Source organism: Anopheles ziemanni, chromosome 3 (assembly GCF_943734765.1).
Source record: "Anopheles ziemanni chromosome 3, idAnoZiCoDA_A2_x.2, whole genome shotgun sequence".
Lineage (NCBI taxonomy): Eukaryota > Metazoa > Arthropoda > Insecta > Diptera > Culicidae > Anopheles > Anopheles ziemanni.
In genome coordinates this window covers 18,771,207-18,786,668 of record NC_080706.1, presented here as the reverse complement: position 1 = coordinate 18,786,668, position 15,462 = coordinate 18,771,207, and the positions used below count along the sequence as shown (strand labels likewise).

At 45.5% G+C, this 15,462-nt stretch overlaps 5 protein-coding genes across 5 annotated transcripts; 3 read left to right on the top strand and 2 right to left on the bottom strand.

Moving 5' to 3' along the window:
• Positions 1-855, top strand: LOC131284288 (Kruppel-like factor 1). Its single transcript, XM_058313142.1, has one exon. The coding sequence runs from the start codon at positions 1-3 to the stop codon at positions 853-855; it is 855 nt and encodes a 284-aa protein (XP_058169125.1).
• A 552-nt stretch (positions 856-1,407) lies between these two features.
• On the top strand, positions 1,408-4,291 carry LOC131286818 (exocyst complex component 8). The gene is made up of 5 exons (XM_058315820.1): positions 1,408-1,462; positions 1,545-1,700; positions 1,788-2,121; positions 2,209-3,520; positions 4,043-4,291. Exons 1-5 carry the CDS (start codon positions 1,408-1,410, stop codon positions 4,226-4,228), a joined length of 2,043 nt encoding a protein of 680 aa, XP_058171803.1. The 3' UTR covers positions 4,229-4,291.
• A 41-nt stretch (positions 4,292-4,332) lies between these two features.
• LOC131284287 (WASH complex subunit 2) lies at positions 4,333-7,165 on the bottom strand. Its single transcript, XM_058313141.1, has 2 exons — positions 7,139-7,165; positions 4,333-7,065 (listed from the first exon to the last, which is right to left on the bottom strand). The coding sequence occupies exons 1-2, from the start codon at positions 7,163-7,165 to the stop codon at positions 4,339-4,341; spliced, it is 2,754 nt and encodes a 917-aa protein (XP_058169124.1). The 3' UTR covers positions 4,333-4,338.
• A 4,369-nt stretch (positions 7,166-11,534) lies between these two features.
• Positions 11,535-13,214, bottom strand: LOC131287258 (N-sulphoglucosamine sulphohydrolase). Its single transcript, XM_058316292.1, has 2 exons — positions 13,064-13,214; positions 11,535-13,000 (listed from the first exon to the last, which is right to left on the bottom strand). Exons 1-2 carry the CDS (start codon positions 13,143-13,145, stop codon positions 11,571-11,573), a joined length of 1,512 nt encoding a protein of 503 aa, XP_058172275.1. The 5' UTR covers positions 13,146-13,214; the 3' UTR covers positions 11,535-11,570.
• A 501-nt stretch (positions 13,215-13,715) lies between these two features.
• LOC131289915 (ras-related protein Rab-4B) lies at positions 13,716-15,209 on the top strand. Its single transcript, XM_058319258.1, has 3 exons — positions 13,716-13,951; positions 14,119-14,199; positions 14,405-15,209. The coding sequence occupies exons 1-3, from the start codon at positions 13,936-13,938 to the stop codon at positions 14,980-14,982; spliced, it is 675 nt and encodes a 224-aa protein (XP_058175241.1). The 5' UTR covers positions 13,716-13,935; the 3' UTR covers positions 14,983-15,209.
• The last annotated feature ends 253 nt before the right edge of the window (positions 15,210-15,462 follow it).

Here is a 15,462-nt window from a genome sequence, read left to right as displayed (position 1 = left end):
ATGGAATTTGAGGGATTCGATCACTCGACGGAAGATTTCCTCGCGAACGGGTTCTATCACCTTTACACCGAGCTGCAGGACGATGAGAGTTTGGTGTACGAGTTGTCCGACTTGGCGTTGCCTGCGATTGAACCGGTTGTGCCATCAGCGAATCATCCTGATTCATTTTTTCCTGAAGAAGACCAAAGTCCTTCCGATTCAGAAAATCTCATTCAAACGCTCGAAGACGAGGACGATCTTCAGCTTGAGCTGAACGTGGAAAATTTCATTCTCGAGTACAACTGCGTGGATTTCAGTCAACTATGGGAAAACGAGTTGCAGCTACCAGAGAAAACATACTTGTGCAATGATTCGTGTGACGCTTTCCTTCGCCAGAACGTGGATCACGAAAACATATCGGTCCCGAACATCCCGGAAGGAATATCACGAAGAACGCAGCACAGAACTGCACAGCAGGCGAGTGAAACAGAACCCGACTCGACCGGGACGTACGTGTGCCCGTTCGAAACCTGCCGCAAGGTGTACGCCAAACCGGTGCACCTGAAAGCGCATCTTCGACGACACGTGGGCGATAAGCCGTATCACTGCAAGTGGCCCAACTGCCAATGGCGGTTCTCGCGGTCGGACGAACTGTCGCGCCACTTCCGGTCCCACTCGGGTGTAAAACCGTACCGTTGTGATTACTGTCCGAAGAGCTTTTCCCGCTCGGACCACTTGGCCAAGCATCGGAAGGTGCACGAGCGCAAAATGGCACTCGCGGCTGGCAGCCCGAAAGGTTCTATTGCATGGAATGGAACGAAACCACCGAGAGGACGACCGGGCCGCAAACCAAAGCATGCGGTGAAAGCAACATGATAGTGTTAATTTTAAGTGGAAAAGCCTTAATTGGAATAAATAACCCACCGTCTGTCACAAAGTTTCATTATTTAAACTATTGTGCTTAGAATTTAATGGTTGCATTGCAAGAACTATCCGAACTCATCATCATGATATTGCAAACATATCAGTGTTTTCCATGCAATCCCATCTACATAATTCACAATTTCCTTCCCTTTTCGTTCCAACAATTGTCTTCTTTCTTGGCTATAGCAGGTATTTATTCCATTGTACGAACCCTTCCCAAATTTTATGAATAATTGAGATTTTTTTAAATAGTTATGTTTGCGTAATTTTGGAAAAATGGTCCTCAAGCATAAACAACCGATTCAAAAAATTTGAAGAAAGGTAAGCTGTCACGTTTCTTTCACAAAGTGTAATGTTGCAGCCCTGCAGCTACGTAACGCTTCTGCTGTCATAACAAAACTCCTATTTGTTTACGAAAACAATTCGCAAGAAAATTATTCATTTCCACTTTCTTTGCTCCGATTATTTGTTCGATTCCTGCATCAATTGTTAAACTCTATCAAAATGCCTGAGGCGAGTACGGCAACGTTTGAAAAGGATAATTTCAATGCAGAAAAATGTGAGTTGCTTAATGCAGTTCGCCAGGTTGTAATTGCAGAAAACAAAAACTTCCTTCACTGTGCCCTACTTTTCCGTTTCAGATGTGAAAAATCTCGTCCAGGACTGCGTTGGTGGTCCAGAGCTATTGCAAACCAAGCAGAAAATACAATCGCTCAGCGAGACCGTATCTTCTACGTTGAAGAAACATGTCTACGAAAATTATATGCAGTTCATTGAAACGGCCAAAGAGATCTCTCGTATGTACCGTTTTTTTAAGTGGGCGTGTACGCTTGTCATCGCTTAATTTTGATTTCCATAACACCAAGTCAACCGTTTAATTTAAGATCTGGAATCGGAAATGTATCAACTTTCGCACATTCTGATCGACCAACGTAATCTTCTAACGACACTGCGGGACGAATCGTTGCTCGACGAGCAGAAGAACATCATCGAGGAACAAAGCCTGGATCCGAACGTAAACGAGGAGCAGCAGAACCGGAAAGCGATCCAGCTGATAAAAGAATCCCTGATCGGCTACAAGGGCAATTTGGATGACAAGGTTTTCATCCACGAAGGTGGCCTTATCGAGCTGGATTCAAACGATTACCGACCGATCTGTCGGATTCACTTGTTTCTGTTCAACGAAGTACTGGTTCTGGCGAAAGTGAAAAATGAAAAGTAAGTAAATCGGATTCTGGCCGGATTACTTGCTCTTTTGAGCAATGCTAAGATTTTGTTTTTCATCATATTCTTGTTTCATTGTAGAAAACTGGAGTTTCAAACCGAGTACGAAACGAAAAACATCGCTGTGATCAACATCAAGGATCTGGACGGAGTGAACAAGAACGCAATCAACATGATTACGAGCGACGCTGCCCGGATGTTCCAGTGTATGAATCCGACCGCCAAGCAGGAGTGGCTGGAAAAGTGTGAACTAGCGATTAAATTCCACCAGGTTAAGAAACCGAAAAAGGCACCCGCCCCGCAGCCTCCGACGAGCCTTAAGTTTGACGCACCGCAGAAATCTACCGACAGCGAACTGCTCGCGCTCAGCCCAACTGCCTCGGAAATGGGCCGCGTCATCGTGGAGAATTTGCCACCGGATTGGCTCGTGACGGCACCGGAAGAAATTCAGGCCGAAATAGCGCAACGGCACTTCGAGGACAGTCTGGCGCTGTTGCAAAAGTGTGACGAACATCTCGCCCAAGATAGTTCCTTCCACGGTGCAGCAGATGTAAAGGAAAAGGTGAAATCTCTGAAGGCTTCCCTAGCGTCGGTACTGATGCACGAGCTGTCGAACTCGCAGAGCCGCAGCCTACAGGCGGCCCTTCGGTCAAGCCGGAGACCGCTGAAGCTTCTGGTGGAGATGGAAAAATCGCGCGAAGCTTGCGGTATTCTGCTGCGCGTTTGCACCAGTGCGATCCGAACGTCCCAGCGACAGGCTAGGCGCAACAATTTGGCCGTCTCGGAGCTGTTCTTCTGCGATGTCGCGCTGGTCGCGAGCGAGTTCCTGCGTGCGTTCAACGCCAAGGCAGCGTGTACGAGCGCCCTGATCGTGTGGTGCAACATGGAGCTGCAGTACTTTGCCTCGCAGCTCATCAAGCACTACCTCACGAAGGACACCCAGCTGGAGATGGTGGCGAAGGTGGTGGAGGGTGTGCGGGAACCGTGTCTGAAACTGCGCGAGATCGGTCTCGATCTGTCCTACCACATGGAGGGCCTGCTGCGAAGCACTCTCGGGCAGCTGCTCGACGAGGCACGGTACCGTTTGGTGGATTCAATCGGGCGAACCGAAGACCCCTGGCAACCGTACAACCTGCAGACGAAAACGGGCCTCCGTACGCTGCTGAAGGAGTTCGATACCCTCGGGATCGACTTCCGGGCGTACGTCACCGGAGACACGTGGATCAATCTTACCCAGGCGACAGTCAACTTCTGCCGTCATTTACTTCAAACGACGGAAAGCTGCGCCTTCCTGGCGAAGTACGATTCCCTCCAACGGGACGCGGAGATGCTCATCCGGGAGTTGTTCCTGTCCCAGCATTCCATCAAGCCACCAAATTCTCTAAATGCCGATGTAAGTATAACAAAAAAAACAAACCAAACGTGGTGCACCGCATGTGGTTGGACTTGACAGCTGTGGTTGTGTTTGTTTATGTGGTTCTTGTTATGAAGAGTAACGCCTGTTGCTTAGACATCGCTAGCGCAGCACGTTGGTACGGCAGATATAAGCCCCCGGGCTCGGAGGGGAAAAGTTGCACATCAGTAGGCCGTTCAACTGACGGTTCTACTAAAAGTCAAGTGATGAGCTATGGGTGATTAGAGAAGACCTCGTGTCTTCTCTTTGATTAAATCCCGCTCGTCCTCCTTCACCCGCCAGGGGAAGAAGGAGGGTCCGAATATCTGATGGCTTTCGTGATGTGCTGAAATCAACTCAAGTTAACTAACTTAAACTCTCATATAGATCTTAGTATCGATCCAAACTTCATAGCTCTTCTAGAAAGAAGTCGTATCAATAGCTATTTTTCTAAAAAGTAATGCAATTTCAATGTAAAGTTCTTGTCTCATGTTAAAAATTGCTTATCCCCTAATCTCACAGATGAACTTTGTGGCTAAAAATAAATCATACATGGCCGAAGTGCTGCTTCCGACGGCGATGGGACGATTCGAAAGGATTGCGGACAAAAAGCCAGAACTTTTAGCCGAGCTGCACGCTCAGCTGAGGACAGCGGCGGCTCCTCCCAAACCCAAACCCCGCAGCGTCTACCAAACCGATGTCCTCTAAACATGGGCGCCTTCACATTGATCGACGGTAAAGAATAATACATTAAATACGTTAAATAAATGAAACATACCACACAACTAACAAATGGATCTAAAATTGCAGCTAGATTTTTATTCATCATCGAAACTGATCTTTTTCCCGGCGAATGGTTTGATTCCTTTCTGGGCCAGTTTCGCTGCCCACGATGGATGCACATCGGAAGTGGTAGGTTTTGACCGACTGGCACCGCCATCCGTATTCTGCTGGAAGAAACGTTTTTTGTCTGCAAACGAATTCGGTTTCGCTGAAACATTCGTGCCGTCGCCTCCGGTTTCCTCATCAAAGTTTATTTTTGTCCCCGCGAACTGTTTGATACCTTTTTGTGCCTGTTTTGCTGCCCACGATGGATGAAGATCGGGCGTTTGTTTTGCTTCGCCGTAGGAATTGCTTCTTTCGACATGTTCATCACCAAAGCTGATCTTCTTTCCAGCGAATGGTTTGATTCCTTTCTGTGCCTGCTTCGCCGCCCACGATGGATGAAGATCGTTTTCTGGTTTGTCATAGGAATTGGATCGAACGTCGCTACTTTCATTATCGGCATCGAACACCACCTTCTTTCCCGCGAATGGTTTGATTCCCTTCTGTGCCTGCTTGGCGGCCCACGATGGATGAAGATCACTTTTAGGCATAGAAGAAGATGGTCTCACTGTACTCCCGTCGTCATTGTCACCAAAAACCATCTTTTTCCCCGCGAATGGTTTGATTCCTTTCTGTGCCTGCTTCGCCGCCCACGACGGATGAAGATCGCTCTCTGGTTTGGCGTTGGAATAAGATCGAACGTCGGTACTTTCATCATCGGCATCAAACACTACCTTCTTCCCTGCAAACGGTTTGATTCCCTTCTGTGCCTGCTTGGCGGCCCACGATGGATGAAGATCACTTTCCGGCATAGAAGAAGATGGTCTCACTGTACTCCACGACGGGTGAAGGTCGCTGTTTGGTTTGGCGTTGGAATAAGATCGAACGTCGGTACTTTCATCATCGGCATCAAACACCACCTTCTTCCCTGCAAACGGTTTGATTCCCTTCTGTGCCTGCTTGGCGGCCCACGAGGGATGAAGATCACTTTCCGGCATAGAAGAAGATGGTCTCACTGTGCTCCACGACGGGTGAAGGTCGCTGTCTCGTTTGGCGTTGGAATAAGATCGAACGTCGGTACTTTCATCATCGGCATCAAACACTACCTTCTTCCCTGCAAACGGTTTGATTCCCTTCTGAGCCTGCTTGGCGGCCCACGAAGGATGAAGATCACTTTCAGGCATAGAAGAAGATGGTCTCACTGTACTCCCGTCGTCATTGTCACCAAACACCACCTTTTTCCCCGCGAATGGTTTGATTCCTTTCTGCGCCTGCTTCGCCGCCCACGACGGGTGAAGATCGCTCTCCGGTTTGGCGTAGGAATATGATCGAACGTCGGTACTTTCATCATCGGCATCAAACAACACCTTCTTTCCGGCGAATGGTTTAATTCCCTTCTGTGCTTGCTTCGCCGCCCACGAGGGATGCAGATCGCCATTCGATGATGCTGTTGGTTGAGCGATTGGTGCATCATCGTCATCGAAGACCATCTTTCTGCCAGCGAACGGTTTAATACCTTTCTGTGCCTGTTTTGCAGCCCACGACGGGTGGAGATCCTCGGACGCGTTTCCGTTCGACGTAGAATGGTTGTCTTCCTCTCCGAAAACAACCTTTTTCCCCGCGAACGGTTTTATACCCTTCTGCTTTTGTTTTGCTGCCCACGATGGATGTAAATCTTCGTCCGGCTCCGCGGGCATATGATCCTGGCGATATCGTTTGCCCGAACTCGGTTCCTCTTCTTCATACTCTTTCCATTGATCCTCTTTTACTTTCCTCTTGTAGGGGAACTTCCATGGCTGTTCATCTTCTTCGTTTTCTTGCTCTCCGCCATCCTCGTCTTCATCCTTTTTCGCTAACTTCGGTGCCACAGCAACATAGCTACTGCCAGTTTCTGTGATAAAGAAACTGTCCGAAATAAACTCCGTACCAAGTTCATCATCTTCGTCCTCGGGGAGTTTGTAATCATTTGAAATTTTCTTTGACTTTTGTTTTATGTTCTGTTGCTCCGGAAGATCAGCTTTCTTTAACGCTGCTGGTTTCGCTGGCTTTGGGATGCTCTTTACTGGAGGATCTAAGGAATTGCTTTCAGACATATCACTCCCATCATCATCATCATCATCATCACCATAGGCATAGTCAGAACTAGAGCTGGATTCTGCTTCACTAACAGACACATCAAAATCATTTTCATCATCCTGCTGATCTTCGTCAGACTCATTTTCGTTTACACGACTCGGGGGTTTCTTTTTCTTTTCTTTTCCTTTTTTAGGTTCACTTTTCTTCGCCTTTTTGGGCTCTTTTTCGTCCTTGGTCTTTTTACCCTTACTTATCTTTGCCTTCTTCTCGGCTTTTCGTTTTTTAGAGATGTTCAGCAGAATGACCGATTTGTCCCCCAAGCCATATTGCCGTTCGAGCGTTGCCAAGTGGCAACCTAGTTTTTTGTCCGCCCGAAATCGCAAAACGGCACGGTCAGCGATGGATCCCGGGTCAACTGGTGCTCCTTTGGCGGACGGAGTGTATCGTAGAATATCTTTCACCAGCTGGCTCGTTTTCACTGACCGAATGTGGTCCGCAATAGCAACCACTGATTCAAGTTTCTTTTTCGCACGTGCGTTTAAGCTTCCCCCGGTCAGCCGGCTGGACCACTGTTTGCGATCTCTTAGCAGTTTTCGTACGATACTGATGCGCGTCTTCTTCACCAGCGAACGGAGTGTTTGTACCTGAAAGACGGGAAATTCGTAACAATACCGAGCGAACAAACCGAAACAAGCGTGAAAATGACACAATTAATACCTCCTGCCGTAATTTTCTTTTATCCATGCTTTCGCTTCTCTAAATCGAACAAATTTACTGATTTCTCACATAAAATCACCGCAAAACACGTTGCGACTCGTTTTGTTTACATTTCTAGATGCACATGTGTTTCTGACAGCCGTTACCCCCGTGCGTAACGCTTTGACGGTCGTATGTAACGCGTTATTAACTTCATTGGAAAAGGCAAATGTAGGGCCAGTGAGGGTATTTTGGCCCATGTATGTAATTTTGGCCCACTCACAAAGGAGATCAATTATTTCAATGATTTCAAATAAAAATGCGCCCTAACATTTTTTTTAGTGTTGAGGTCAATTTATTCTTGTTAAATACCAAATTTGGGGGTGATTGCATCAATATTTTTCGAGAAAATCGCTTAAAACTACGAAGCTGTTGCTTTTTCAAAAAATCATGCTGTCAGCAGATAGTTCGCCCACCTTGAGATATAAGCAACCACTGCGTAAAAAATTCTGAAGTAATGTTTTTCTAAAGCTTTGAATGTTTTTAGGAATTATCAAATCGTTACTTGAATTTTTAGAGCACGAGAAATAATTTTAATTTCGATGCAAAAGTGGGCCAAAATAGATGCAAGGAAATCTGGTTTGGAACTGACAGGAAATTGCTGTGACTTATTATTCTGACAGATGATTGTCAGACATCATGTAGACCAAGAATAGTTTAGTTTGGTTCGGTAAAGGGCTATCGCTAGCCGCCATTTTGTTTATCTTTGACTGTCCCTTGACGAATATCTCACTTTAAAAAACTGTACAAGCAGGTGATTTAGACTTGAAGGACAATTTTTTCACTCACAAAATTAAGGATATTTTATCTTTTAACGCCTGTCTGTAGGAAAAGTTATGAAACATGTTTCAATGCTTTTATTTTTTGTCTTATAGTTAAAGGGATAGGTGATTAAAATGGCGGACAGAAAGTGTCATTGTAACAAACCTCCAAACATAAAGTGACTATGGTCAAATTGCCAAGTGCAGGCAGTAGCAAATCGAGAAGCGAAACAGAACGTTGTTGAAACGCCTGAACGTTATTTTGAAAAAAATTACAATGAACTATTCCAAAAGAAAAAGCTACAACGAGAAAGCCTTAATGGCCTGTATTAAGGCCATAGAAAGCAAAGAAATGAGTTTGCGCGACGCCTGCCAGCGTTTCAAAATACCGCGGTCTACTTGTCGCTATCGTTTGAGTTCTCAGTGGCAGTTAGGAAGTATTCGGGGACCAAAATCTATACTGACCCAAGAAGAAGAGGACAACATAGCTAACTGGATAGTCCAGATGCAGCAGCGAGGGTTTCCGGTCACACGGAGCCATCTTTTAAATAAGATTGCCGAATATTTAGGCGCAAATACGAGGGTGACTCCGTTTAAAAATGATCGTCCAGGTGGGTACATGCATATTTCGTATGCAATGTTCATATTGCAACAGCAACTATTATTTATTTTTTAGGACGAGCATGGCTGACAGCATTTTTGAGAAGGAACCCCAAGATTTCATTTCGAAAACCAGAGGCGGTTTCATCTGCAAGTGCCCGTGTAAGCGAAGCAGATATAAGAGGATGGTTTATATCAGTGGAGAAATGGTTGACCGATAATAATTTATTAGATATTTTGAATGACCCAACAAGAGTTTTCAACGGTGACGAAACATCCTTTTTCCTACATCCGAAAACGAAAGAAGTGCTTGCTCAGAAAGGATCACGCAACGTGTATGAGGTAGAAAGTGCCCCGGGAAAACAAAATATAACGGTCATGTTTTCTTTTGCTGCTAGTGGGTTTGTTGTAGATCCCCATGTAATTCTGCCAGGGCAGCGCATCCGGAAAGACGTTATTCAAGGATTTCCGTCCTCATGGTGTATTGGCCAAAGTGAACGTGGCTGGATGGACTCGCATAATTTTCGGGAATACATTAAAAAAGTGTTCTACCCTTCTTTAGTAAAGCGAAGTGTGCAATTTCCGATAATTTTGTTTGTTGATGGTCATGTCTCCCACAAGTCTGTAGAAGTTGCTGATCTTTGCCAATCGTTGGGCATCATATTAATATCCTTGTATCCAAATACTACCCACATCACACAACCTGCTGACGTAGCCGTTTTCAAACCTTTGAAAGATGCTTGGCGAACTGCTCTAGAAAACTGGCGTTACAACCACCCTAGTGAAAATTTTACCCTCAAATATTTTGGTGCAATTTTAAATGAAGCTATTAAAAACGGCATACGATCAACTAGCGTTACAAACGGATTTCGTGCGTGTGGGCTTCATCCCTTTGGCCCCGATAATGTCGATTTTTCGAAGTGTTTGAACAAAAGTCCATTGCTATCCATCGACGATGAACAAATGGATCCGAAAAGAAACACAACAGAAACTCTTCCATCTTCACCTTCTCATAATTTGATATCGGATTCTTCAAATAATATACCTGTTGATACCATTTCCATCCCATTTTCAAAACTGGTACACGCGTTGGACATGATTGGTGAGGAAACTCTGCGGAAAATCAAAGGAGATGTTACCACGTTATCGCGTAATGAAAGGTGCATCAAGTTTTTCTACAAGGAATTGATTGAACCGTATGTAAATGTTTCAATTAATGCCAGGAATACAACCAGATTTAATGAAAAATCGAGGAATCCTGGGACAGAAGAGCCAGAAGAGGACTTTTATGTAATTGGTCGAATCAAAGAGGTGATTGAACAATGCAGTGACCAGAGCCCAGCTTACGAAGAGGACCAGCTACGGATTGAACGGATCGACGAGGATTTTTTAACGGAGGAATACAATGATCAGACCCCAGCTTACGAAGAGGACCAGCTACGGATTGAACGGATTGAACGGATCGACGAGGATTTTTTAACGGAGGAATACAATGATCAGACCCCAGCTTACGAAGAGGACCAGCTACGGATTGAACGGATTGAACGGATCGACGAGGATTTTTTAACGGAGGAATACAATGATCAGACCCCAGCTTACGAAGAGGACCAGCTACGGATTGAACGGATTGAACGGATCGACGAGGATTTTTTAACGGAGGAATACAATGATCAGACCCCAGCTTACGAAGAGGACCAGCTACGGATTGAACGGATTGAACTGATCGACGAGGATTTTTTAACGGAGGAATACAATGATCAGACCCCAGCTTACGAAGAGGACCAGCTACGGATTGAACGGATGGACGAGGATTTTTTAATGGAGGAATACAATCAACAGACCCCAGCTTATGAAGATCACCAGCTACGGGTTGAACAGATCGACGAGGATTTTTTAACGGAGCAAAACAAGGAAAATATGTCATTGAACGATGTTTTTACATTGCCTCCCGCACCTAGCAGAAGCAATAAGCATAAAAATTTTAAAATGCGAAATTTTCCAGTTTTATCGGCTAGCGAAAGGCTGGAAGAGATAAAACAAAAAGAAAATGAAAAACTACGACTGGCGCAGGAGCGTCAAATCAAAGCGGAACAACGCCAAAAAGCAAAAGTGCTCCGGGAAGCGGAAAAACTTGCTAAAAGAGAAGAAAGGATGCAAGCAAAAGCCAATAAGTTAAAAACAAACCAAATGAAACATTCTAGTGAAATTTCAAAGAAATACAATTTAATTTAATTATAGTAGACTACAACAACATTTTTTATTTTGGGAATGGGCAACGGTAACATTTAAAGGGATGAAAAATATGTGTGTATAGAAAGGAAAGAAAGTATGGAGCGTATTGTATTTACTACATACGTAATGTATTTACTTCGAAAAACTTATTCTAATTTTCGTCAATCAGTGGCCAAAACCCGAGCAAATCCATGAACAATCTATCATGCTGTAAGTATGGCATCTATGACAGTAGCTGACAGCATATACGTCACTGACGCCATTACTCATGCAAAACTGGGGAAACATTAAAAACTAAATTTAAGCATTAAAACTCTCTAATGTTACGAAAAAAAAGCAGAAAACAGTATCTAAAATATTTTAAAGAATATTCAAATCGTAAAATGCATGAAATAAGCATTTTTCAGGTGGGCCAAAACTGGTACACAGGTGGGCCAAAATAGAAGCAAAGCGGGCCAAAATAGCGACAAAAAGTGTGTTCGGAAATTGATCATTTTTCAGCGAAAACATGAAATAATCTAAAAAATATGAATTTTAATGCATGCTTAGATAGCTACTCTACATTATCATACCCAGTTTGTCGTGATATGATCGGTACAATTAATGCAACAATTTATTTTGTGGTGACCCTTCCCTAAGTGGGCCAAAATGGGTACTTTTACCCTATCGAATTTAAAGAAATATTCTTGCATGTGGAATACTCATAATTGTTGTGTGTTCCTAACTTGTGAACATATACTTTATTTATTCGTTTTCTGGACTAAGCTACGATAACTATTACTTGCGCACACGTGTTGTGATTATGTATGGCCCAAAGGCAGGCAAGTGGGATTATCCCGGTATTCACCGGTATCCTGCAGGACACCATCTGGGGCACAGCGGAATGGATCGTTCGTCGCTTCGAGCCAGCGTTGCAGACGGTCCCTTAGCTGCCCAAAAGTTTCCTTCGTGCTGCTTTTACCGAATAGATTTCTCGATTCGGTAGGATCCATCTTCAGATCGTACAACTCCCACTCTGGCCGCTGGTAATACGAACGAAGTGTCTTGTACCACGGGATCGGCTGTTTCGCGAGCGTGCGGTTGAGAATGTCCTGGAACGTCGGTGACATATAAAAGTCCTGATCGATCGGGAACGGAAGCTGGTAGTTGATGTTATGTATCAGTTTGTAGCGCTTTGTGCGGATCGCCCGCATCGGATACGTCATAGTGATCTCGTGAAAACTCTGGCTGGCAAACACGGCATCGTCCGATTGGCCCGAAGGTTCCTTGAACAGCAGGGGTAGTAAACTGCGCCCCGTCAGCGAGTTCGGTAGCGGGTAGGATAGATTGAACCACTCGAGAATCGTGGGCACTAGATCGAGATGGCTTGTCATCGAGTAGGTGACCTCATTCCGGCGAGCGCCTGTCTCTGGCGATCGTATGAACATTGGTTCTGCCATACCGGGATCGTACAGATTCGTACGAGCCGCTGGGAATGGCGGACCATTGTCGGAGGTGTACACGACGAGCGTTTCTTCGTCCAGACCCGCATCATGTAGCTCCTTCAACACAAGCCCAACACCTTGGTCCAGCCGTGAAATGGTCGTGTACTGTGCGGCCAAATCGTAACGGGCCGGCTGTGTATCTGGCACGTTAAACGGAAGATCGATCTCATCCCATACGTAGTAGATCGGATGCCAGTCCGGAATCAAACCCATTCCTTCTTCACCCGATCCCCAGCGTTCGCAAAAGCTTCCAAACTGCGGCGTTATGTGGCCACACCGGTGCGGGTCGTGAAAGGAAACCATCAGGAAGAACGATTCATTGGCCGTCGTTTGCTTGCTCTGCTGCAGAAATTCTCTCACGAACAGTTTAATCTGCGTGATGTTTCGGCCAACCTGATTGATCGGATACTGCTCTTCGGTTCGCTCGTAATCGAATCGGTACGCTTCCATGGGACCGACATGCTTTTTCCCGATCAACCCCGTTCGAACGCCAGCCTTTCCGAGGATCGAGGAAATGCTCTTTACATTGGGGAATGAGTTAAAATTATGCACACCATTGTGCAGACCGTACTGGCCATTCTGATGCTCGGGCATTCCGGTCAGTATAGATGCCCGGGAAGGTGAACAGCTGCTAACCGATGTGTAGGCATTGTTGAAAATAAGACTTTCCTTTGCTAGCGCATCGAGAAACGGAGTCTGTACGATCCGGTTCCTGTAGGCCCCCATTTCGAAGCCTCCGTCATCGGCTGTGGAACACAAAAATACTCACATTAGTTTTCCGAGTTTTACGGATTGTTTGTACAGTTTACCAAGCAAAAATAACACATTTTTCGCATCCAAATTAAGGGGGAATATAGCCAGGCACAGAAGCACAAGCGTTTGCCACGCCATCTCACACTTTGTACCGTACTGCGGGCGCGATGACTAAAACTCCATTAAACGGGTCGCGGCGTTTCACCTTTCACTTTTCTCCTTTGTTTTTGTCCGTTCTTCGTCCGGTACGCAATGGCGATAATGCGCAAATATGGATGCAATGAAAAAGAACGATCAGGTTTTGTGTTTCATTTAACGGGTAGTTTTACTTATCCAATTCGAATTAAATTGAACTTGTAAGTTGGTTTTAAATGCTGCCAAATCCATCCACAACACGTGCAACGATCTTTCAAGAAATCCTTTTAAAAAAAATTAAAATATTTCAATTGCGTGTTATTTTTTAATAGATTAGTTGGTGGCGTAAATTACTTGCTTTAAATCTACCTTTTAAACTTGTTTTGCAAGGAAAGAAGCGGTTTTATTGGGAAAAAATACCTATGGCTCCAAGCAATTGAATCCATAGCCCACTGTTTCTTGGTGCATGGTATGCGTTACGTACCGTAACGCAGCAGCGCTTGTGTCAAACGTCAAAACCAAGGTGGGATAAACCCGCCTCGTCTTTTACCCACTTTGGTCAAAACATGAATTTTCTGATCCGACACAGAAGCACAGAAAACATAGAGAAAACTTTGCTGTCTATTCGTGGCTCAAGACTCGGGCGGAAATTCCCTTCGTTGATAACCTTTTCGAATAGGGGCGCGTTCTAATTGCGTTGTAATCTCTAGGTTTCGCACTGTACGGAGTTTATTTGTTGGTTCGGAGAAGCTGCTGAAGGTTCGCGAAAAAGTGACGACGTCGGATCCCAAACATGTCGGAGTCGTACGGTAAATTTCGTGTGCCTTATTGTACAGCATTGGCAGTGGGTGAATCAGATGGTGGGTGTTTAATATTCAATTTCCATTTTCCTCTTTACCGAATTCGTCGCGTGCAATCTCTTTGTTTGCCTCGATGCTGGTGTCGATGTCGTTCGCATCCGGGACCCGCATACTAGATTATCTGTTCAAGTTTCTCATCATCGGCCGTGCTGGTAGTGGCAAATCCTGCCTGCTGCATCATTTTATCGAAAACAAATGTAAGTATAGACCGCGTCGAGGTCGGCCCTAACAGGCAGCGAACCGAGACGTTTTAATCGCTACTGCGTAGTCATAAGCGGTGGAGGTTGTTGTTCTTGCAAAATCATTAAACATGGTGTGTCAAATGTGAAAGTTCATACCCCGCTATGTTTGTTTTGTTTTTAACTTTTTTTCATTTTCGATGGCCTTGAATTTCTGTTGCAGTCAAAGAGGACAGTTCGCACACAATCGGTGTAGAGTTTGGCTCGCGGATCGTTAACGTCGGTGGAAAGTCGATCAAGCTACAGATCTGGGATACGGCCGGGCAGGAACGCTTCCGGTCGGTGACGCGCTCCTACTATCGCGGTGCAGCCGGAGCCCTGCTGGTGTACGACACAACATCGCGAGACAGCTTCAACGTGCTGTGGAACTGGTTGAACGATGCCCGAACCTTGGCCAGCCAGAACATCTGCATTCTACTCGTCGGCAACAAGAAGGACCTGGAGGAGGAGCGTGAGGTTACGTTCCTCGAGGCGAGCAACTTTGCGCAAGAGAACGAGCTTATCTTTCTGGAGACGAGTGCGAAGACGGGCGAAAATGTGGAGGAAGCATTCCTGAAGTGCTCGAAAACGATCCTCGCCAAGATCGAGACGGGCGAGCTCGACCCGGAGCGTATCGGCAGCGGAATTCAGTACGGCGACACATCAGCGCGCAATGCATCGGGAACGCTGGGCGGTGGGCAAACGCAGCGGAGCCGACTGCGGCCGGACTGTGCCGGTGGTGGTGGCAGCTGTCGCTCGTAGATGGTGCTCGGACGCAGACCGTAAGTGTACGCTATGGACTACATTGTTCTTATTATGCTTGCCCTTTTGGCGGAAAGGTGATGGTGGCGGTAAGCTGAATACAACAAGTAAAACATTACACACTATCCGCATTTGGATAATTCGTGCAGCAGCATCAGGCAAACCAATAAAAAGTGCTCTCAGGACGATAGTAACCCATCATGGATCGAATCTCAAAATTGTGCTAAATCTAAATGACTTTTCGAACCACACAAACGAAAACCGTTGTTCGTTCAGAGGCTTGAAAGGTTACTCAGTATTGGATTGTGAATAAATTAGAGCTAAACTTTCGGTGCTGTTGGCACAAACATCAAATAGGAGGAAAGTGCACTTTTAGATTGTGCGGGAGTTAATCTGTGTTACATTTACCCTTTTAATTAAGTTCGCAACCCTCTCGAAAAGCGCTCTTGGTTTCACTTGTATGCAAACATCCTAGTGTCC

Bases quoted from the DNA above. Each gene is read 5' to 3' on its own strand.
- LOC131284288 (XM_058313142.1), top strand. From the start codon at position 1: ATGGAATTTGAGGGATTCGATCACTCGACGGAAGATTTCCTCGCGAAC.
- LOC131289915 (XM_058319258.1), top strand. The intron at 14,200-14,404 runs GTAAGTATAGAC...TTTCTGTTGCAG, and splicing joins TCATTTTATCGAAAACAAAT to TCAAAGAGGACAGTTCGCAC.
- LOC131286818 (XM_058315820.1), top strand. From the start codon at position 1,408: ATGCCTGAGGCGAGTACGGCAACGTTTGAAAAGGATAATTTCAATGCA. The intron at 1,463-1,544 runs GTGAGTTGCTTA...TTTCCGTTTCAG, and splicing joins TAATTTCAATGCAGAAAAAT to ATGTGAAAAATCTCGTCCAG. The intron at 1,701-1,787 runs GTATGTACCGTT...GTTTAATTTAAG, and splicing joins AACGGCCAAAGAGATCTCTC to ATCTGGAATCGGAAATGTAT.
- LOC131284287 (XM_058313141.1), bottom strand. From the start codon at position 7,165: ATGGATAAAAGAAAATTACGGCAGGAG. The intron at 7,066-7,138 runs GTATTAATTGTG...CCCGTCTTTCAG, and splicing joins AAAGAAAATTACGGCAGGAG to GTACAAACACTCCGTTCGCT.
- LOC131287258 (XM_058316292.1), bottom strand. From the start codon at position 13,145: ATGGCGTGGCAAACGCTTGTGCTTCTGTGCCTGGCTATATTCCCCCTT. The intron at 13,001-13,063 runs GTAAACTGTACA...TGTGTTCCACAG, and splicing joins AAATGTGTTATTTTTGCTTG to CCGATGACGGAGGCTTCGAA.